Source organism: Rana temporaria, chromosome 7 (genome assembly GCF_905171775.1).
Source record: "Rana temporaria chromosome 7, aRanTem1.1, whole genome shotgun sequence".
In the NCBI taxonomy this organism is placed as follows: Eukaryota; Metazoa; Chordata; class Amphibia; order Anura; family Ranidae; genus Rana; species Rana temporaria.
Window position 1 is genome coordinate 62,846,685 of NC_053495.1, and position 24,917 is coordinate 62,871,601.

General features: G+C 44.6%; 1 protein-coding gene across 1 annotated transcript in view; it reads right to left on the reverse strand.

The window, feature by feature from the left end:
* The window catches only part of CBX6 (chromobox 6), a 28,852-nt gene extending 6,596 nt beyond the window's left edge, over nucleotides 1-22,256 (reverse strand). The window contains exons 1-2 of the mRNA XM_040359493.1: nucleotides 22,128-22,256; nucleotides 1,574-1,617 (exon numbers count right to left, since the gene is read on the reverse strand). Coding sequence (XP_040215427.1) covers nucleotides 1,574-1,617; nucleotides 22,128-22,196 — 113 coding nt within the window. The 5' untranslated portion in view covers nucleotides 22,197-22,256. The remainder of the gene's footprint in view (nucleotides 1-1,573; nucleotides 1,618-22,127) is intronic.
* Between the last annotated feature and the right edge of the window lie 2,661 nt (nucleotides 22,257-24,917).

Genomic DNA, 24,917 nt, shown 5'->3' on the forward strand with positions numbered 1-24,917 from the left:
ATAGCATTGCAGTGTTTTGTTGAAAACAAAGGGGCCTGGTCAGTAAGTGGGTAAATCCTTTTGGTGATGAAGTGGCTAAACACAAGATAAATTTTAGATAGATAGATAGATAGATAGATAGATAGATAGAATAGATTATTTTATTTAGAAAGGACATGGCAATTCTTTATGACACACAGTGCACAGAGCAATTGGCATACAGTTAGGATTTACACCTACTTTTAAAAGACAATGCAAAATAGAATCTGCAGCAGTTGTGCATGAAAACCAATCAGCATCTCCCTTTCATTTTCAAAGCTCAGCTAAACAAAGATAGAATCTGACTGGTTGCCATGCACAGCTGCCCCAATTTTCATAAAATGCCCCCCCCCCCCCCATTGTGGTTATGACCTTATACTTTTAGATAAATGTTCATTAGATTGTAGAAAATACTTTAATAAGTAGCTGAGGAATCCTACAGAAACTAGAAAACAACCTTTAACAGCTTCTATGCTTTAAAGGGGAGTTGTAACGTTTTTTTTATTTTATTATCTTAATGCATGCCATGCATTAAAGGAGTTGTAGAGGTTCGAGTTTTTTCATCTTGATGCATCCTATGCATTAGATGAAAAAACACCTGGCAATGATGGGCCCCCCCAGCCCCCCGTTTACTTACCTGAGCCCATTCACCTGCTTTGCGCATCCCCCGGCATCCTCTTCTCCACAGAGTCTGGCTGTTGATTGGATAGATTGATAGCAGCACAGCCATTGGCTTGCGCTGCTGTCAATCACATCCATGACGCGGCCGTGGGGGGGGGACCGAGTCATACACTCTGTGTCTATGGACGCAGCGTCCATAGACACAGTCTGTCTTTTATGACAAGGAGCACGCCTGCAAGCTAACCCCCTCGGGATGGAGCTTCCCAGAGGGGGTTAGCTATTGCAGGGAGGAGCTGAGACAGCCGCCGAGAGACCTGAGAACAGCAGGATCGGAGCCACCCTGTGCAAAATGCACTGCACAGTGGAAGTATAACATGTTTTTATTTAAAAAACAAAAAACAAAAAACAAACCCATACAATCACTTTAAGATAAAATAACCTGTGTGTAGCAGACCACCCCCGCCCCCCTAACATTTACCCTGAGCCCCATTCTCTCTCCACGATTCCCTCGGCCATCCTGGACTCTCCTTCTGATTGGCTGGGGCACAGCCGCTGCCCCATTGGCTCCAGCAGCAGTAAATCAAAGTCAGTTAGCCAATCAGGGGAGAGAGGGGGCGGGGCTGAATGGCAGCTGCATGTCTGAATGGACAAAGGGCTGCAGTTTGGCTGCCCCAATAGCAAGCTGCTGGTCTATGGGGGCACTCATCAGGAGGGAGAAGCCAGGAGCAGTGAAGAGGGACCCAAGAAGAGGGGGATCTGAGATGCTCTGTGCAAAACCAACTGCACAGAGCAGGTAAGTATAACATGTTTGTTTTGTATCGGGACTTTACAATCACTTTAACTGCCAAAAATATATTACAGATATGAATGTCATAGAAATAAAAGTACAGTTTATCCACAAAGGGTAAATTATGAGAAGAAATAAAGTTCTTACTTGATAGCCCAACCTTTCCATTTCACAAGGTATTCAATACGACTCTGAAATAAAAAAAAGAAATAAAGTGTAAGAAAGGAATGAAAAAAAAAAACACCTCAGTAAAAATGTGCAGCTCCTCAAATACATAACAAATATGCAGAATCTCATTGATAAAGTATCAAGCTTCCAAATGTTCAAAAACTTTACAAGCCTTGCTTTCCAAAGAGAAATATTGTGGCTACCATTTCTACAACTCCTAGTTGCCTCGCCATTGGTTTGATCCTCTGAAATACATTCCAACTCTGTGGCCCAGAAGAAGCCCTCCTATCAGTTAAGTTGCGAGCTCCTTTCTGCACATTGTTCTGGCTAAATGACAACAACAGCTACAAATACGGCAGCTGCTGACTTAAAAAAAAAAAAAAAAAAAAAAAAAATGGACACTTACCTGTCCAGCGCGCCCACAATTACGTCAGCCGAGCAATCGCTCGTCCCTCGGCTGCCCCCGCTGGGAATCAGGAAGGGAAGCGCTGCGGCTTCACTGCGCGGTTCCCTACTGTGCGAGTAGAGCGTTGTGCCCTCACTGGTCCCCGCTCTCTCCTGGGACCAGGCCGTTTCCCCAGGAGACAGCGGGGGGGACGGGAAGTGGCATGATTCCCACGGGAGTCTATGCCCAAAAGTGGGTGCAAATAACCGTCTTAGACAGGTATCTGCACCGCCCTCCCGCCTGAAAGGTGCCAAATGTGACACCAGAGGGGGAAGGGTTCCGAAAAGCGCAAGTTCCATTTTTGAGTGGAACTCCGCTTTAAGAACCCCATTCAGTGTTTAAATGGTTTGTCTCACCACTGTAAACTGATATTGGAAGAGAGCTTGTTCTTTTGGAGAAACAGACTTGGTACCTGGATCACTAGATGAAAATAGAAGAAAGCCTAAAAAAGAAAACTAATGTAGCCATCACCTCTAAGAACTGGTAAGACCAGGGTTTGACAAATTTGCTTGGAATCTAGGAGCCAGCTAAAAAAGTTAGGAGCCAGAAAACGCACCTGTCCCGCTAAGCTCGCGCGCAGAAGCGAACACATATGTGAGTAGCGCCCGCATATGTAAACGGTATTCAAACCACACGTGAGGTATCGCTGCGATCGTTCGAGCGAGAGCAATAATTCTAGCTCTAGACCTCCTCTGTAACTCAAAACATGCAATAAAAGTTTGTCAGCATTCCACGAGCTGACGCAATTTTGAAGCGTGACATGTTGGGTATCAATTTACTCTACGTAACATTATCTTTCACAATATAAAAAAAAAATTGGGATAACCTTACTTATTTTTTTAATTAAAAAAAGTGTATTTTTTCCCAAAAAAAAGTGCGCTTGTAAGACCGCTGCGCAAATACGGTGTGACAGAAAGTATTGCAACGATCGCCATTTTATTCTCTAGGGTGTTAGAATAAAAAAATATACATAATGTTTGGGGGTTCCAATTAGAGGGAAGGAGATGGCAGTGAAAACAGTAAAAAAAAAAAAAAAAAAAAAAAACACACACACACACATTAGAACTGCTGTTTTACTTGTAATGCCAACGGCCACCACCAGTTGGCGCCAGGTCACAGAAGGCAGCTTGGGCCTTCACAAGGCTGCAAAGCCGCGGCCTAAATTACTGGCCGTCGCGGGACCCGCCGCGATAGTGGAGGTGGGGGCGCACGGAGACACAGGATTCAGAACATGTTTCAAATTATGGATTTGCAGTAATTGCCAACAAGCAGATTTTGTAGCATAAAGGTTAGATAGGTTGTCTTCTAGGATTATTAGATTACCTTTTTTTCCTCTCTGCGTTGTATTGTTATGCAAGACTTCAAACCAGACTTGTTGGGCTCATAAACCTTTATAGCCCAAGGGATGAGATAAATAGTGATCCTTGACAGAACAGGTAATTAAGTTCTAGGTAAACTTTCCAGCAAGCAGAAAGAAGTGCACACAACAGATTTATTTTCTGTGCTTTGTTCTGTTTGACTTCCACTTTAAAGCGGTTCTCCACCCTAAAGTGGAGTCCCGCCGATCGGAACCCTCCCCCCCTTCGGTGTCACATTTGACACCTTTCAGGGGGGTGCAGATACCTGTCTAAAGACAGGTATTTGCACCCACTTCTGGCCCGGCATTCACGGGCAAAAGACGGGCATTCCGGCACATCCCGTCGCCCCCCCGTTGTGTGCTGGGAACACTCGGCTCCCAGCACACAGCGGGAGCCAATCGGCGGGCGCGACTCGCGCATGCGCCGTAGGGAACCGGGCAGTGAAGCCGCAGCGCTTCACTTCCTGGTTCCCTCAGCGTGGATGGCGGTGGGAGCAGCAGAGAGACGAGCGATCGCTCGTCCTCTGCTGCGATCGGCGCTGGACTCCAGGACAGGTAAGTGTCCTAATATTAAAAGTCAGCAGCTGCAGTATTTGTAGCTGCTGGCTTTTAATATTTTTTTCCCATGGCACATCCGCTTTAAGTTTTGTGATGGCGATTGAATTTTTTTTTTTTTTTTTTTATTAACTTAAATTTTACAAAAATACTAGATCAATGAAAGTCACCAATGCTTTTTATGGCAGTATTAAACACAAAAGCAAACCTTTTTTATATTGCGTCTTACCCAGGCCTCGACAAATCGGGGCGCCAGGTCGCAATCGCAACAAAAAAAATTGTGACCCCGCGCCCGCCGGTAATTGAGGCCGCAGCCTAAATTACCGGCCGTCGTGGGCCTGCGATGGCCGGTAATTGAGGCCGCAAAGCCTCGGCCTCAATTACCGGCGGGAGCGGGGTCACAAATGCGACCTGGCGCCCGGATTTTGTCGAGGCCTGGGTAAGACGCAATATAAAAAAGGTTTGCTTTTGTGTTTAATACTGCCATACAAGCATTGGTGACTTTCATTGATCTAGCATGTTTGTAAAATTGAAGTTAATAAAAGTTAATAAAAAAAAAAATTCAATCGCCATCAGCAAAATTAAAGTGGAAGCCAAACAGAACAAAGCACAGAAAATAAATCTGTTGTGTGCACTTCTTTCTGCTTGCTGGAAAGTTTACCTAGAACTTAATTACCTGTTCTGTCAAGGATCACTATTTATCTCATCCCTTGGGCTATAAAGGTTTATGAGCCCAACAAGTCTGGTTTGAAGTCTTGCATAACAATACAACGCAGAGAGGAAAAAAAGGTAATCTAATAATCCAAGAAGACAACCTATCTAACCTTTATGCTACAAAATCTGCTTGTTGGCAATTACTGCAAATCCATCATTTGAAACATGTTCTGAATTGCATACATTCCTAAACTAAAATATAGTATATGTTATACCCACCCCTCCCCCGTCTACAATAGAAAGATTCCAAAAACTTAAATATATCAGAGCTTATACAAGTCTTATTCTCATTCAAATTAATGCAAGAATTTACAAACAGTGTAAAAAAAATAAAAAATGTTTTGGACGGGGTCAGGAGGACCATGGAGGAGGTTTTATTAGAAATGTAAAAGTAAACAGAAAGGTGACGGCTCTGATGTTAATTAAGAAGAACGCCAAATGCTGAGGCTGGAGGGAAAATCTCAAGCATAATAAATGAACTCACTTGCAGAGACTGATGTGCGTTTGTAGGGAGACCCGTCAGTGCAGGACCAATGGACTGGGGGAATGAGAGACACTCATTACACATTGCCAGAAATTGCGCTACTTCAATTGAAGTAGAACGGATTTCAAAGTAGCAGCAATGTGAACAAGGGCTCAATCACTGAACGTTTAGGCCTCACACACTAAGCTCTTCTGGACACCTTTCTCCGATCAAGAGAATATCAGCATTAAAAACGCACTTAGACGCATCAAGTGTTTGGGCGTTCATTTCATTGGACAGAATATTCATTTATTCTGGTCATTGAAATGAATGAACGCTGAAGCGCTATACATGCCTAGGGTTTAGGCACATTTACACAAAAGCTCCTCTCCTGAACGCGATTTTGGTTCATTGAGATTTCTGTCCCTTAACGATTGTGAATGGCTGTGTGTGCATGGGCGCAAGCTAAGGATGACAGAGGGGCAAAAAATAAATCAAATGCCTATAAGCCCTGGTTCACATTGATGCTACTTTAAAATCGCGCTACTTCACTTGAAGTAGAGCGATTTCAAAGTAGCAAGGTCAGCGCAATTTTAGGTGCTACTTGATGCGTGTGGCTTCATGCACAGATGTCTATTGAAGTCACACCTGAAATTGGCAAAAGTAGTGCAAATCGGTGTGGCGCCGCAAATCGGTGTTGCACCGTTTGGAACAGTGCCATTGACTCCAATTTTGATCTCAAAATCGCATGACAAATCGCTCCAAAGTGAACCTAGGCTCTTCGACAGCTGAAGTGTGCAAAACTTTTATCAATATTCCCTAAAGTGGACTTTTCTGCCACTTTAGAAACCTGCGTGGATAAACTCCTGACATGTTACAGTATACAGCAATTGTATCATTTTTCATTTCATCATGAAAAGACCGTCCTTGGGCACCAGTCAGTGATTGTGCTTAAAATGGCAACAAGTTTCTTCAGTCTCCTCTTCCCAGTGACTAAACATTGTAGCTTGTAGGGAGGCTACTTTCACACTGGGACGGGGGGGGGGGTTTGGGAGTAAAGCAGTGTTTTAGCTACGCTTTTTTCCAGCCGCTAGCGGTGCGCTTTTAACCCCCGCTAGCGGCTGAAAGGGTTAAAAGTGCCCATGTTGTGGCGCTTCAGCAGCACTGCCCATTCATGTCAATAAGGAATGGCGTTTTGGGAGCGGTGCTTACAGCGCTCCTAAACTGCCCCAAAGATGCTGCTTGCAGGACTTTTTTTTTTTTTTTACCGTCCCGCAAGCGCACTGCTCCACTGTGAAAGCACTGAGGGTTTCACACAGGGGAGGCATGAGAGGCGCTTTTCAGGCACTATTTATTTTTACCGCTAAAATGAAAAGCACCTCAGGTGTGAAAATACTGCCAAGTAAAGAGTGATCATGAACGATGTCTAAACAAAGATGGCTCCATCATCCTGGAGGGAAGAGCTGACAAAAGCATCGTCGGGGGGGGGGGGGGGGGGGGGAAGTACTGTGAACTCTGGAAGTGGTAATAAAGAAAATGTAGTGCTAGCACATTATTTTGTATGCATGTACTTACCGTTGGAAATATACCTTAGGTTTACATGTACTTACTTTTGAAAATGTACCTATCAGCCAAAACATTATGACCACCCAGTCTGCGGCTATTCAGCCCTGTACACAAACTGCAACACACTGGGGGAGATTTACTAAAGCTAGAGAGTGCAAAATCTGATGCAGATTTGCATAGAAACCAATCAGCTTCCAGGCTTAAGCCTAGGTTCACATTGGAACAATTTGTAATGCGATTTGAGAGATCAAACCCATGACAAGTCACAGCCCATTGGAGGTAATGGCAATGTTCCCGATTTTGCGGCGCCATACCGATTTGCAAAAGTAGCTCCTGCACTACTTTTGCCGAGTTCAGGTGCGACCTCAATAGACATCTGTACATGAAGCCACACAAAATGTCAATCAAGTAGCACCTGAAATCGCACTGACTATGCTACTTAGAAAATCGCACTACTTCAAGTGAAGTAGTGCGATTTCAAAGTAGCATCAATGTGAACCAGGGCTTATTGTCAAAGCTTAATTGAACAAGCTGAAGTTAGAAGTTGATCGGCTACCATGCACAGCTGCACCACATTCAGAGCGCAATAGTTTTACTAAATCTCCCCCACTGTGTTCCGATACCTTTCTATTTATAACCAGCATTAACTTTTTTAGCTATTTGAGCTACAGTATCTCTTCTATTGAATCGGACTACACAGGCCAGCCTTCCCATGTGTATCAGTGAGCCTTGGCTGCCCATGACCCCTTCGCCGCTTTTCCTTCCTTGGACCACTTTTGGTAGGTCCTGACCACTGTAGAGTGGGAACATCTCAAAGGGGCTGCAGTTTTATAGCCAGATTCAGGTACGTTTACGCTGGCGTATCAGTAGATACGCCGTCATAACTCTGAATCTACGCCGTCCTAAATCTAAGCGTTTTCTGGAAACCAGATACGCTTAAATTAGGCTAAGATACGAGCGGCAAAAGTCTCCTATGCCGTCGTATTTTAGGGTGCAATTTTCCCGCTGGCCGCTAGGTGGCACTTCCGTTGTGTTCGGTGTAGAATATGTAAAATGACTAGATACGCCGATTCACGAACATACGTGCGCCCGGCGCTTTTTTTACGTTGTTTACCTATGGCTTTTTCCTGCGTAAAGTTATTCCAACAAATAGCTGGCCTGGCCAATGTTAAGTTCCCGCGTCGAAATTTGAAAACTTTACGTTGTTTGCGCAAGTCGTCCGTGAATGGGGCTAGACGTAATTTACGTTCACGTCGAAACCAATACGTCCTTGCGGCGTACTTTGGAGCAATGCACACTGGGATATGTACACAGACGACGCATGCGCCATTCGTAAAAAACGTCAATCACGTCGGGTCACAAAACATTAACATAAAACACGCCCCCCCCCCATCCTCATTTGAATTAGGCGCGCTTACGCCGGCCCCATTTACGCTACGCCGCTGTAAGTTAGGAGGCAAGTGCTTTGTGAATACAGTACTTGCCTCTGACTTGAGGCGGCGTAGCGTAAATACAATATCGTTTGATCCGTCAGTGGTCATAACGTTATGGCTGACCAGTGTATACCCGATAAGTGTAGTAAAAAGTATGCTCAATCATGCCAAAATTCCCAACCAACCATTAAGTTATTTACATCTGTTAGACAAACTGACAAGCCTTGGTGTATAAAAGTGACAAAAGAAAAATACATAATATAGATTGATGCAAGTCATGCGGTCACTGCCATTTTATACTTTGAAAAAGGAGCTAGCCTAGTGTATAGTGTAGAAAACTCTCAGAATATAATCATACATTTTGGGGTGGGGGGGCGAGTGCTTTTAGCCGTCATACTTCTCAGCTCTGACAATAACCAGACATTACATCTCACCCGCACTCCGTCTACAGAACACATTTCATGGCACGTCACCAGCCTACAACTTCCATTTAGGGATGTGTACAGATGTGCATTATTTTCACAAACAATTCCAACATTCTAAAAAGATTCAAGTAACAGCAGCTGCCGTCTAAACGGCTTTATGTCTGCCACAAGCGTAGAGTTCGACAGTAAGGCCTCGTGCACACTGGACATTTTTACACCTGCCGTTTTTGGCTTCAGATGTCTTTTTTTTCTACAATCAATAAACTCCCCAGCATGTTATCCTATGTGTCCATACACACATAGGCTGGTATCAACTGTTTTTGGCGAAAGCATTTTTTTTGGCTGGGAAAAAAATAAAATAAAAAAATAAAACCTAGTAGCTTCTAAGAGTCTTTTTTTTCAGCTGTAAAAACACCTAAAAATGCTCAAAAAATGTGGCTCATCAGCATTTAACGTTTTTGATCCACTGAAAATAAAAGAAAATACGCTAAAAACCGCCAATGCTGACAAAAAACGCAAAAAACTTTGTACATGCAAAAACTTTTGTAAGGAGATTTGTTTCATCCCTGTGTATCATCTGAGGCTGTTCACTGTACTGGCTTTATGAGGGTTTAGCCCAGGTTTACACTGGGCTGCGGGAGTGAAGCCGTGCGAGTTCAGCTGGACTCGCACGATTTCACTCCCGCTTGTCAGACCCGATTTCGGACGCGATTTCAGAGACATCTGAACCAGGCCTTACATCCACTTTAAACCCTTACAGACCACTTTAACCTACAGGTAAGCCTAGATTAAGGCTTACCTGTAGGTGCAACAAATATCTCCTAAACCTACACGGTTCAGGAGATATTTGCAAAGAAAACAGCACTGATGTCACAGCGGCGCAGGCTCACGAGCATGCCGTCAGTGAATGGTGTTATGCCGTTAGTGGCGGCGGCTCCCGCGCACATGCACGACAGCGACATCATCGCGGCTCCGGCGAGTCACGGCGATGGAGCCGCGATACCCAGAAGTCACTCCGGGAGACATGGTGGCGACAGAGGAGGGGAACGAGGGCGGCTGCGGGGGCTTCGATCTCAGGTAAGTACTTCATAATGAGCTAGTATGCTATGCATATTCGCTCATTATGCCTTTGTCTTACAGGCTGTTTTTTATTTTTAAAGGAGGCTTTACTTTCCGTTTGAGCATTTTCTGAAGCAGAATTGCACATTTTTGCAGCTTTTGTAAGGTATATATATATATATATATATATATATATATATATATATACATATACATATACACACATATATACACACACACACACACACACACACAGTAGTGTATTTAGGTCTTGTGCTGCCCTAGGCCTGACTAAACTCGTGCACCCCCTAATTTAAATATGGCCCAGCCCAGTCCGCCCCATAAGACTGGTGCTACACTAATAGTGTAGCGCAAGCCGGCAGGGACTTTTTTCATGCTGCCCCCCCTGCAAAGTGCTGCCCTAGGCCTGGGCCTTGTTGGCCTAGGCCAGGATACAGCATTGTATATATACCACTTTACTATTTTCATTGAAGTCTATGGGGATAAAACACTCAATTCTGCCTGAAAAGTAGCTAGTGACAGATGTTTTACTACAAGCGACAGGACGCTCAAATATGAACAAGGGCGATTGAAAACAACGGGTTTTTGCATGTTGAGTGTTTTTGAGCTTCGAGAGACAAACTGCACACGGCCTCAAGGAAGAAAGAAAGTTTACAGAAATTAGAAGCAGGCAGGATGTACGTTACTTTTTTTTTTATAGTCTTTGGCTTGAAATCTAAAGTCGTATATTTATAAAACATAGGCCTCGGTCATATCAGAAAAACAAATCTACTTTGTGATTCTCAAGGTCTATAAATTTCCCTCAACAGAAAAAAAAATAGAAAACACAATTAAGCCCGAGATGTAGAAGGTTCCCAGGTGCAAAACAGATGCGGCTGACATTATCGATTTCCCTCCTTTCTACATAAGCAGAGTGTTCTAGAAGGGAAACAAAGCACACAGCTCTCATATAAAAAATAATAATCTTACTATAAATCTGAGAACCCAAACATGGGGTACTCCATGGCACGTGGGCACCTTCCCTACAATATCATCAGCAGCTCCAAAGCAACGACTGCTCATTGGCCATACTGGAAATCTAGGGCATTGAAGGTAAAAAGCCTTTGTAACAGACAACAGATACGTGAAAAAGTGTAACATACACATGAGGATTTGGATCTTCTACTAAGCTGCGGGTTGGAAATCGGGCGAGTTCAGCTGAACTCGCACAATTTCAATCCGGCAATGCAGTCCGACTTCAGGGGGCGATTTTACAGACATCTGTGCGCGTTCCTGCGCAGACGTCTATACAAATCGCCTCCCGAAGTCGCCAAAATAAGTACAGGAACTACTTTTGGGAATTAGTTCTGCGTCGCACGGCACAAACGGTGCCATTGCCGGAAACAGAAGCCGATTTGGCATGCGCTTTGACATGTCAAATCTCATGCGAATATCTTACCAATGTGAACCTTGGCTTAAATCAACTTTCTCGAAACCCCTTTAGCTGCAGTTTGAGATGCTGGCTTCGGCTTATCTAATCAAAAAAGCTGATCTCGGCAATAGAGAATTGGCTTGTAAATGATTGCCAAATCGGACAAAATAACCTTCAGTTTACAAACATACTAGGACTTGTAGTTTCCAAATAGTTTGGTAAGCACACATGACTGCTGGCTAAAAAGGTGACCATACACCACACAATCCAATTGTACAGACCTTTAGATCGGTCATCATCTATGTACTGCAAAGACCTGCCTGATTTCATACAAACTGAACAGACTGTTTCGGCGTGTCCTCCTATTACAGGGGTCTCCAAACTTTCCAGGACAAGGGCAAGTTTACTGTCCCTGAGGCTTTAGGGGGGCCGGACAGGGACCAGTGGGAGTAGAAAATTCCCCAGGATCAGTGTCCCATCATAAACAGTGTCCCTTTTGTCAATCAGTATATTAACCACTTGCCGCCCGCCAATGACAGATTGACGTCGGCAAAGTGGTTGTAGAATCCTGACTGGACGTCATATGACGTCCTCAGGATTCTGAGCCGCTGCATCGTGGCGATCGTTGTTGCAGGGTGTCAGTCTGACACCCCGCAACACCGATCCCGGTAAAGAGTCTCTCACGGAGGCTCTTTACCATGTGATCAGCCGTGTCCAACCACGGCTGATCACGATGTAAACAGGAAGAGCCGTTGATGGCTCTTCCTCACTCGCGTCTGACAGACACGAGTAGAGGAGAGCCGATCTGCGGCTCTCCTGACAGCGCAGCCCCCCCTCGGATCACCACATGGACCACCAGGGAAGCCGACACTGGACCACCAGGGAAGGGCAAACCAAAAAAAAAAAAAAAAAGGGGGCAAAAAAAAAGTCTGGGGAAAAAAAAAAAAAATTATGCCAATCAGTGCCCACAAATGGGCACAAACTGGCAACATAAGTAAATCAGTGCCGCCCCACAGTGCCCATCAGTGCCACCCTACAGTGCCACCCCACAGTGCCCATCAGTGCCGCCCATGAGTGCCCATCTGTGCCGCCCATGAGTGCCCATCAGTGCCGCCCATGTGTAACCATCAGTGCCGCCTATGAGTGCCCATAAGTGCCGCATACCAGCGCCGCCAATCAGTGCCCATCAGTACTACCTCATCGATGTCCATCAGTGCCACCATATCAGTGCCCGTAATTGAAAGAGAAAACGTACTTATTTACAAAAAAAAAAAAAATACAAAAAAAAAAAAAAATACGTAATTTTTTCTCAAAATTTTCAGTCTTTTTTTAGTTGTTAAGCAAAAAAAAAAAAAAAAGAAAATCGCAGAGGTGATCAAATACCACCAAAAGAAAGCTCTATTTGTGGGAAAAAAGGATGCCAATTTTGTTTGGGTACAGTGTAGAATGACCGCGCAATTGCCATTCAAAGTGCGACAGAGCTCAAAGCTGAAAATTGGCTTGGGTGGGAAGGTGCGTAAGTGCCCTGTATGGAAGTGGTTAAAGTGGATGTAAACCCAAATTATTATTTTTTTTGATGTCACAATGTACAGTATAAGATTTCCTATCATCTGTGCCCAGTCTTGCCACACAGAGTTAATCCAGCTCTGAGCAATCCTCTTGTATTGTTCAGTGAAATAAAACGGACTTACAGAGAAAAACCTTAGTCCGTTCCTCCCCCTTGCTGTGAGTGACAGGTTATTTACATATCTCATGCACTAGCCTGGAGACAGGCATTTATTATTTTTTTTTATTTCCCACCCCCACTCCTTTTCTGAAGTCATGTGGTTACTTTTCTGGATTTTGACTGGATGTTAGTGATCATAGCAGAATTCAGTGTAAGGAATACACAGGAGAACATGCATGTTGACAAGGGGAGCGTAGAGAAGGGCGGGGAGTTTACCGACATCACGACTCCACCCACCGAGCTCCAGACAACAGATCCACCCACAGAATCTGCAGTTTTTCAGGTCTCAAAACAGACAGAGGGGAGACATTTGACAGGTAAGGATACATGCAGGAGGCATGTATATCCTTATAGATCAGCACTATGGCAGTAGTTTAGAAAGGATGAGAGTGGGTTTACATCCACTGTAAGTACCCCATTGATGGTGTCAGTAGGGGGAATGATGCCCCATCATTGGTGCAATAGTGCCCAAAGAACCAGATAAAGTCAAACAAAAGGGCCACATCTGGCCCCCGGGCCGCAGTTTGGAGACCACTGTCCTATTACATAGTTTTGGTAAATCCAAGGGCCAGTTCACATCTGTGCAGTGTATTTGATTTGCATTATAATTGAACTCTACAGAGCGTGCATTTTGATGAAATCACATCAAAGATGCAGCATGTAGAGCTTTTTTACATTGCACAGGTATGAATGGAGCCTAAAAGGCAGTCACAAACAAAATGCATGGCCAGATTAAACTTGCTACTGAATATAGGCAGGACAGACATCGCACTCAAAAAGCGCGTGCCGTTATATAGGTACAGGGATATTAGGAAGGAATATTAGGCTTCCCTGGGATAAGGATGCATGGTAAAAATCACTTGTATATTATTTGGTGGCTAAAATGGTTCGACTTTTTTTTTTACCTCTTTATTTCCATCTGGTGATCTGAGCAGTAACACTTCCTGTCTAAGGCCCCATTCACACCTATGCATTTTTTTAGTGCATTTTCAGTTTTGCAGAAACACGACAGTCCATGTATTAGGTTTCCTGTGGGTCACATTTGCATCTGTGCATTTTATGGACTTTTTTCTGTTTTTTCGTTCCATAGACTTCAAAAATGTGCATTGAAAACCGCAAAATGCACCTGGAGTATGCAAACTGGAACCCGCAGGTGTGAATCAGGCCTTAACCCTCATTCAGATGGGAATGCAAATCCGTACACCCACAGGAGGGGGCCCATCTTCACCAGCACAGATGTACAGGCACTCCAGGTAGACCTGCACAGGCAGCCTGTTTAAATCAATGGAAGTTGGCCAGCTGCTTGGTCTTGTATGGATTTAAATGCACATTCCAGCGTGTACATCCTTGTGGGTCACATGCACGGATCACAACGAAGTCTGTCTGTGCAGATCCATGCAGCCGACTTGAACAGGTTGCCTGCACTGGTCAGATGCCGATCGGCTGACCTTTTTCGTTTTTATGCATGGCTGGCTTCTGTCGGACCAACTGCCATACACACAGGTCAAATAATGACCAGTTTCTATTGAACCAGCCAATGCTGCCAGATATTCGGCCCGTGTGTACATCCCATAACGGGTTGAACCCAAACTCCTGCTAATACTTCATAAAACAGATTTCCACCCAAAAGTGGAACTTCCGCTTTAATAAATCCTGCACAGGTACCCAGCTCCCTTCATAGTCTTCACAGGTACCCAGCTCCCATGGCTCTTGGTGCCTCTCACTGCAATCTTCTGGGACATGTCACGGGTCCCAGAATATTGCTTGGCCATTCACAGCGCGGCTCGCGCATGCGCACCCAGTTTTGAAGCTGCAAGCTGTCACAGCTGGGTGCCCACACTTAATGCCGGCAGCACAGAGAGGAGGGGGAGAGGAGCGAGGCTTCAGGCAGCCATATTGCTGGACCGTGGGACAGGCGAGTGTTTATTAAAAAAAGTCAACAAAAAAAATTTCCCTTTCGGGAAAAGGCCAATTTAACACTGGGGCGGGGTCGGCGGTAAAGCGCCGCTATTTTTAGCGTTTGGCCGATAGCGGGGGTGGTTTTACCACCCCGCTAGCGGCCGAGAAAGGGTTAAAGACCGCCGCAAAGCGCCTCTGCAGAGGCACATTGCTGGCAGTATAGCCGAGGAGGTGCGGTATACACACGGCTCCAAAGATGCAGCTAGCAGGACTTTTTTACTGTCCTGCTAGCACACCGCTCTAGTGTGAAAGCCCTTGGGGCTTTCACACTGGAGACACAGCAGCGGCTGTTTAGGGTCGGTGTGCAGGCGCCATTTTTAGCACAATATCACCTGCAAACCGCCCCAGTGTGAAAGGGGTCTAAAGGTTTTACACAAATTAATAAAAGCTGAACATTGCAAGAACCCCAGTCAGAGGTAAATGATTTGTCTCAACTCTCCAACTGCCACTTTTGTTGTACAGCTTGGACACTGGTCACAACATCCACTTAAAAACCATCTTCAAAGTACACAGGGTGCGTGTAGTACGTCCTTTCCTTCTGCCCACTTACCAGCTCAGAAACTGGGATTATCTGTGCAAATCTACTGCTCTATATAAACAAAAGCCACAGGCATCCATAATAGAGAGAGATACAAAGTAACATTGCTGCTACTTTTGTATCTACTTGTTTTATTTAGCTGCGGATCAAAGGGATGACCTCCCATCTGTGGATTATGCAACAGGCTGTTGTGCACAAGCAATGACACTGCAAGGAAACTGCACAAGTGTGAACCTAGCCTTAAGCCTAGGTTCAGACCAGTGCGATTTCAGACATCGCATGGGATTCTCAGGTGTCTATCACATACGATGTCTGAGCAATGCGAGTTCAGCCATACAGTTTGTGCAGAGACTTGTTTTTCCCCCTACACTGGAATCGGAGCGCATGGGTGTTCTCACTGTACGAATCCACAGTTCGCACTGCAATCTGTGCACATTCTGGAGGTGTCATTAACATTGTATTGACACCCGCAGCGGTTCACAGAGGGCAGTGTAAACTGCCTGCGGGGGAGAAGCGATGCAGGAACCGGCGCTGTAATCGCACTGGTACTCTAAAGGGTCACTAAACCCACATCATAAAAAAAACTATCAATAAATGGCGTATTTCATTCTGTTTATACTCACTATGGAGATGTTATCTGTATTCCACAAAAACCTGGTTGATCCTGCTGCTCTCTATCTCCACCTTCTGTTCGTGCTCCTGATTCAGCTAGGGATTTTGCAGCAAATCTGCACACAGTGGTAAATGACAGCCCACTCCCTCCCAAATTGGCATTCAAATTAACATGATGTGGGTGGATTTCAGCCAGTCAGACTGTGTCACCCTCCCTACAGCCTTTGTCTTAGAATAACAGGGAGGTGAAGCCACTCATAGGCTACAGGTAATATCCTGCCTCATTGTGTGTAGCTGGACTCCATGCCCACTAACCAGCTACACACAATGGGGCATATCATACATGTAGATTAAGGGTGGCATCACCTCCCTGTTATTCTAAAACACAGGCTGGGGATGGGATGACACAGCCTGGCAGAAATCCACCCACACCATGGTACTGGACTGGAAGCGCCTCCCGTTTACGTTTCCCTGCAGAGAGGCTGGGACAGATCTGGGTCAGGTGACAAATTTTATATCAATTAGGAAAAGGGTACTTGATTATTGTAATTTTTTTATGATTAAAATAATTACAGCGTCATCATCCACATACAGAAAAAGAAGGGACAATGTAAAATAGTGCGTTTAGTATCATTTATTTAAAAAAAAAAAAAAAAAAAAAAAAACTTTTCTGCTGGTTTATTTTTACGTTATTAACCATAAATATTTAACCTTTTTGTGTTTATTTGCTTTGTTTGCAATTTTTTTGTCACATTAAAAAAAATAAAAAAAATAAAACACACAACACACACACTATACAGTTAATTTTGCAATGCTTTGTACCACGATCATAATGTCGGTGACATTTTACACAGGAAAAATTAAAGGCCTGCCCATAAGTTTTGAGAATGACACAAATATAAATTTTCACAAAGTCTGCTGCCTCAGGTTTTACGATGGCAATTTGGATATACTCCAGAATGTTATGAAGAATGATCATATTAATTGAAATTAATTGCCAATAAAATGAACTTAATCCTAAAAAAAAAAAAACATTTCCACTGCATTTCAGCCCAGCTGACATGTCAGTGATTCTCTTGTTAACACAGGTGTCAGTGTTGATGAGGACAAGGCTGTAAATCATGTAAGGCTACTTTCACACTGGGGGGGGGGGGGGGGGGGTAGCGATAAAGCACCTCTAGCTAGAATAACAAACTGGAAGCTCTAAAAGGAGGAAGGTGCTTGAAATCATTGTTTTTCCTCTGTTAATCTTGGTTACCTGCAGGGAAACATGTGCAGCCATCATTGCTTCACACAAAAAAGGATTCACAGGCAAGAATATTGCTGGATTGCCCCTAAATCAACCATTTATCAGATCATTAAGAACTTCAAGTAGTGGTTCAATTGTTGTGAAGGCGGCTTCAGGACATTTAAGTCCAGCAGGCACCAGGACTGGCTCCTACAGTTGATTCAGCTGGGAAAATCGGGGTACCACCTTGGAAAGGCAGCTGTGAGTACATCGGCAAAAAACACACACACACACACACATCGGCACGCACAGCGAGGCAAAGACTTTTGGAGGATGGTCTGGTGTCAAGAAGAGCAGCAAAGAAGCCACTTCTCTTCAGGAAAAACATCAGGAACAGACTGATATTCTGCAAAAGGTACAGGGATTGGACGGACGACTGGGGTAAAGTCATTTTCTCTGATGAATCCCCTTTGCGGTTGTTTGGGGAATTTGGAAAAACCTTATCCAGAGAAGAAAAGGTGAGAGCTACATCAGAACACAGCCATGAATAAAGAATGGTACAAAAACATCCTCCCGGAGCAACTTCTCCCAACCATCCAAGAACAGTTTGGTGAGGAACAATGTTTTACAGCATGATGGAGCATCTGGCCATAAAGCAAGAGATAACCAAGTGGTCTGGGGAACAAAACATCAACATTTTGGGCCCATAGCCAGGAAACCCCCCAGACCTTAATCCCATTAAAAACTTGTGGTCAATCCTCAAAAGGCTGGTGAAAAAAAGAAACCCACCCACAAATTCTGACAAACGAGATTATGCAAGAATGGACCTCCATTAGTCAGAATGTGGCCCAGAAGTTGATTGACGGCACGCCAGGCCGAATTGCAGAGGTCTTAAATAAGTAGGGTCAACACTACAAATATTGACTCTTTGCATTAACTCAGTGGTTCTCAACTTGGGGGTCAAATGATGATTTGCAAGGGGTCACCGAATCCTGGGCTGTTCCTAGAGCCCGCAGCAGCCGCGCATTCAGTTCATGGCTGGGGGGCTGAGACTAGAGGTCAGCTGATGTGAGGAATGTGAAGTGGGAGGGGCTGGAGGAGCCCCTATCTCCTGATTTTTGCCATTGGTGTCACTGCTACGAGACACCACAAAGTCGGAGGCACTCACTGTAACACTACCTGTGATTATAGTTGCCAGTAAAAGCCCCCCCCCCCCCCCCCCACTACAGCATTGCCACTGATCCTATTACCCGCCCCCACCAAAGGAGTAATAGAAGGAATAAAATAAGAGAATACATGAAAAAGGGGGAGGAACAAAGAAAAAGGGTAGCAAAAGATGGCTAGAGTGAGGGATGGGGGGGAAAGGGGAAGAAAGGAGAAGAGAAAGAGTGGTAAATCCTAAAATGTACCATAAGGGGTTTTAATACTGTAGGAGTGGAAGGGACTCAGGGAGCGCTAAATATCCGTGGGTTAGGGGCGCAAATTACTTGTCTTGCTTCGGGTGCTGACAACCCACGCTACGAAAATAAATTTTACTGTTAGGGGTCCCCACAACTTGGGAAATTTTATCAAGGGGTCACGGCACTATAAAGGTTGAGAACCACTGCATTAACTACAAATGTAAATGATCAATAAAAGCACGCTTATAAAATGCTTGTAATTATACTTCAGTATACCATAGTAACATCTGGCAAAAAGATCTAAAAACAATGATGCCGCGTCAGTAAAAAAAAATTACATTTTCAGCATGTCCAATAAACGACATTTTTACAACTTCATCATTAAAAACGATGTTGCCCACACACCATCGTTTTTGAAAAATGATGAACAAAGCGCGGTGACGTACAACACGTACGACGGCACTCTGAAGGGGACGTTCTATTCGCCTTTGGGCTGCTTTTAGCCGATTCCGTGTTAGCAAAAGACAATTTTCGCTTTTCTGTCCGTTACAGCGTGATGAATGTGCTTACTCCATTATGAATGGTAGTTTTACCAGAACGAGCGCTCCCGTCTCATAACTCTGAGCATGTGCGGGTTTAAAACGTCGTTTTAACCCACACACAATCACTTTTTACAACCCAAAAAACGACATTTTAAAAAAAACGACATTAAAAAATGCAGCATGTTCGAATTTTTTTTGGTCGTTTTTCAGAAGCCCACACACGATCATTTTAAATGATGTTTTTAAAAATATATTTTTTTCCATGCCGAAAAACGACCGTGTGTACGCCGCATAAGACTTTGTGAAAACGAATATGTGTGTCATTCTCAAAACGTTTGGCCAGGGCTGTACAACATATATATACATTTTTCCTATCTACCATAACACAATTTTATTTTTTTAACACTGGTGAAAAGAGCATTGCTTTAGTTTTGCTACTTTAAGCGGTTTCTGTATCACGTGACCATTGCGATCGCCTCTCACATCGGTCACGTGTTCAGGAGTCTGTTCCAGGGGCTCTGGATCAGAAGCTTTGACCAAGAACGGTCAGCGACAGCGCGGTCAGTGTACTAGGAGCATGCAACCTCATGTTGCCATACATGCATATGCTACATTAAACCCACCCCTTTCTTATGTGGTCAGCAAGAGGTTAATGTACTGAGGACGCTGTAATGCTAGGGGATGTTTTTTGGGAGAAGTCAGTAAAGGTGAACTAACCCTTTAAATCAAAGCACTTTCTTTTTCAAGACACATAAAACGGTTCCTAAGAACTTCAACACAAAGAATGAAAATACAGAACACTAGAAACAGAGGCAAACAAAAGCAATCCATGGACTCGGCATGAACCTTCACACCCAATACAATCCCCACTAATGCTGCATTTTCTATGTAGATCCCCATGTATAGGAATTCCCAGCAGGATCCGCACAGAGCAACTGCAGACGCACAAACTAGTGCTGACATGGATGCTAGGATCTCAGTCACGGCCAACAATGATACTCTATTAGTCTTGGCATGTTACCAGAAACAATGTACACTGTTTACTTCTGTGTGCTGTACAACATGAGCAGGAATCCAGCCTTGTCCTCATTTTAACTTTGTCAGAGGAAATAAGCACCAGCAGATGTTACAAGGAGAGTTTTCCCATATATAGTGATCAGAGCAGACCTATATTCATGATCAGAGGATCCCTATAGTAATGATCAGAGGATCCCTATAGTAATGATCAGAGCTGATCAGAGGATCCCTATATTAATGATCAGAGCTGATCAGAGGATCCCTATAGTAATGATCAGAGGATCCCTATAGTAATGATCAGAGGATCCCTACATTAATGATCAGAGGATTCCTATAGTACTGATCAGAGCATCCCTATATTAATGATCAGAGGATCCCTATATTAATGATCAGAGCTGATCAGAGGATCCCTATAGTAATGATCAGAGGATCCCTATATTAAATGATCAGAGCTGATCAGAGGATCCCTATAGTAATGATCAGAGCATCCCTATAGTAATGATCAGAGAATCCCTATAGTAATGATCAGAGCATCCCTATAGTAATGATCAGAGCATCCCTATATTAATGATCAGACGATCCCTATATTAAATGACCAGACGATCCCTATATTAAATGACCAGACGATCCCTATATTAAATGACCAGACGATCCCTATATTAATGATCAGAGCTGATCAGAGGATCCCTATATTAATGATCAGAGGATCCTTATATTAATGATCAGAGGATCCCTATATTAATTAATGATCAGAGGATCCCTATAGTAATGATCAGAGCTGATCAGAGGATCCCTATAGTAATGATCAGAGCATCCCTATAGTAATGATCAGAGGATCCCTATAGTAATGATCAGAGCGGATCAGAGCATCCCTATATTAAAACGACCAGACGATCCCTATATTAAACGACCAGACGATCCCTATATTAAACGACCAGACGATCCCTATATTAAACGACCAGACGATCCCTATATTAAACGACCAGACGATCCCTATATTAAACGACCAGACGATCCCTATATTAAATGATTATGCCGAGCTCCAAGGATAATGACGACCATGCACACTTCCATAAATGGTCGCCTCTCTTTCATTTGATCTTTCCAATAGAGAAAAAGAAAAAAAAAGAGAACACATCAATCTATGGTCAGCAACCCATTTGATCAATTTGCCACACATGAAGAAGTGGATTTTGATCGATAGCTAAAATACAATTGGAAATTATTGATCTGATCTCCATTTCCATCTTGGAATCTGAAATATGACTGTATTTATGAAAGAAAAGTGTCTCAATGCTGCCGATCGATACTTTTCTACCATGGCCAATCGACTCGGATTGATTGAATCTGATCAAACCCGAGTCTAAATTGATTGGAAGGGAAGTTATGGCTGTGCGATTGTGAATTTGATGGAAAGGCGCATCGATCGGACAATATGAAATAAAATAAATGGGGGTGTGCGGCCAGCATTAGATGGGGGCAGTAGGGGGGTCCCCCTGATGTGATGGAAGGGGAGGATGGGACATGCTATGAATGGTAAGGAGAGGGGGGATCTGGCAGATCTGAGTGCTGAGGGCATACGAGGTCAGTGGATTGATCCCACATGAGGATCTGACATGTGTGCCAACAATTCACATCTCACCGGGGAATTTATTCCCCCCGGAGAGGAAATCACTAAACAAGTCAGCTGTGTGACGTCACTAGCTCATGATGACGTGATCACCACATTCTATAGAAGTGTGGACGTATACAGGCGGATTGAGGGAGGCATCGATCTCCCGGGAACACTCAGAGAACGGCACCGATTGATGATCAGATCGATGTGGGGGGAGGGGATCGGTGCTGGCATTCGGTCACAATCACCCGGCGGCCGCCGCTATGTCTATTCAGGGGGCTGAGAGGTGACAACGTCAGAGGAGATGCAGAGCCGCCATAGCGATGCTGCAGGGGCCTGTCCTCTGACTGCGCACTTCGGTGCTAAACAGGGAGCCGGTGAGGAAAGATGGAGGATTCGGAGGTCACTAAGCGCCAAGCCGGCGGCGGTGCTGGGCTGAGCTCTCACCTTCCTTATGCGCCGTTTAATGATGGATTCGGCGGCGAACACTCGCTCCCCGACTGCAGACAGCTCCATGTTCAACGCGGCCCCGGCGAAGACTAACAGATGGCTCCTCCTTCTCCGAGCTCCGCTGTCACCTCGCCCGGGGACACGCCTCTTTCCGCTGTCAACTCTCTAATCCCACCCCTCTCCTTGTCAGTGTCTTACAACACCTCCCACTAGTGCGCGGCCGTGCCCGTGCTCGCCAGAGGTGGCGCGTGCACGAGGGCAGATGTACGCGGAGTGTCCGTGCCCCTCCTTGGCGGGAAGACAGTGTGTGACTAGAACATTCCTTCCAAAAAATATACATTATCATACAGACAGCAACAATGTATCATTAAAAAGACGTTATCATCTAATTCTGTGTTTCTTGTACCTTTGTTGGGTGACTTTTCCATGGGTGTCCCTATTGTGGAACAGTTTCCTTCTCAGATGCCTCTTTTTTTAGCAGGTTTATAGACCTACTAATACATAAATGTAAATGATAGTTCACCTTTACTGAAAACTGCCTATACAGACAGGGCTGGATTCATAAGGGGGCAATTTCCAGGGCCCCCCTGTATACATAAATTATATAAAACAATTAGACCCCTTTCACACTGAGGCGTTTTTCTGGTGCTTTTGGGCTAAAAATAGCGGCTAAAAAACGCCTCCCCTGCCCCCCAATGCGAAAGCCCGACTGCTTTGACACTGGGGCACTGCGCTGGCAGAACATTAAAAACAGTCCTACAAGCAGTATTTTTGGGGCGGTGGAGGAGTACGCTGCCCATTGAAATTAACTGGCACCATTGCCGAAGTGCCTGCAAAGTGCTACACGGGCGCATATAACCCTTTATTCATCCGTTAGGCCCCTTTCAGACTGGGGCGAGAGCCGCAGTGGTGGTATAACGCCGCTAAAAATAGCGGCGCTATACCGCCGGGATTGCCGTGGGATTCGGCCGCTAGCGGTGCGGTATTAACCCCCGCTAGCGGCCGATAAAGTGTTAATACCTCCCGCAATGCGCCTCTATAGAGGTGCATTGCGGGCGGTATTGTCGCGGTTTCCCATTGTTTTCAATGGGAAGGAGCGGTATACATGCCGCTCCTCTCACCGCTCCAAAGATGCTGCTGACAGGAGATTTTTTGGTCTCCCGCCAGCGCATCGCCTCAGGCTTTCACATTGAGTCTGCAGTGAAGGAGTTTTTCAGGCGGGATAGCAGCGCTATTTTTAGCGCTGTACTGCCTGAAAAACTCCTCAATGTGAAAGGGGCCTAAGTGGGGGTTTACAGCGCCCCGCTAGCGGGCGTATAGCGCCGCTAAAACGACGGTAAAGCGCCGATAAAACTAGCAGCTTTTACTGTCAAGGCCCCTCGCGTCAGTGTGAAAGCAGCCGTAGAAATAAAAAAATATAAAATGTATAATAAAAAAAAATTACCTTGTTTTATTAAATGTATTTTGGGAAGTAATATTTTGCCAACCATCATCTGTAAAACTTTGAACTGGTATATTGTATCGTTTTTCAATAATGGTTCAGCCTTGGTTCACATATGTGCGATGCGGAAACCAGTGTGATTTCCCGCATCGCATCCCTCCCGCAGGCAGTTCACACTGCCCTCTGCGAACCCCTGTGGGTGTCAATACAATGTTAATCGCACCCCCAGATCGGTTCAAACTGTGAATCGCACATAAATCAGATCGCATGGGTGATTCCGGTTTGGAGAAAAAAAGAGTCCCTGGACTATTTTCGTGCAAATCTAATGCGAGTTTAGCCATTCAAGTGTATGGCTTAACTCGCACTGCACAGACATGGCATGTGATCAGTACCTGCGGTGCGGGTGCGAATCACATGCGATATCTGAGATCGCACGTATGTGAACCTGGGCTCAAGCAAGCCCCACATAGAGCACAATGACATGTGACCTCAGAATGACGTGTCATGCATTTTAAAAATGTGTGACTGTCATTAATAATGTAAACCAACTCTGTGTATAAGGCCGCCCCCCCCCTAAATATGAAGTGCCCCGGGCCCCCCAAAGTCTAGATTTATCTCTGTATACAGATAAGGGGCACCTGTAGATAAAAACCAACTGTGCAGCTTTGATCAAAGTTGGATAATGCCCTTGCATAGGTGTAGGCCATTTACATACCTCATGAGGCCTGACTGGAGAAGTAGTAGGATGTTGTTAAAGAGGTTGCATACCTCCGAAAAAACAAACAAAAAAAAAACCTGCAAGACAAAGGCATAATAAGCTAGTATGCATCTCATACTAGCTCATTATGAAATATTTACCTTAGAACAGGGGTCTCCAAACTTTTCAAACCAAGGGCCAGTTTTTTGTCTTTCAGACTTTAGTAGGGCCGGATTGAGGCCTGCGAGGGCAGAAAATGTCATGGGCTCAGCATGAGTGAGAATGAATATGGCCTTACGCTTAGTGTTCAGTAGGGATGAGTCGAACACCCCCCGTTCGGTTTGCACCAGAACCTTCGAACGGACCGAACGTTCGCGCAAACATTTAGAACCCCATTGACGTCAATGGGACTCGAACGTTCAAATTCAAAAGTGCTAATTTTAAAGCCTAATATGTAAGTTATTGTCAGAAAACGGGTTTGGGGACCCGGGTCTTGCCCCAGGGAACATGTATCAATGGAAAAAAATGTTTTAAAGTTTTTTCTGGAGCAGCGATTTTAATGATGCTTAAAGTAAAAAAAAAAATGAAAAATTCCTTTAAATATCGTACCTGCTGGGTTTCTATAGTAGTGGCACGTGTTTAGAACTGT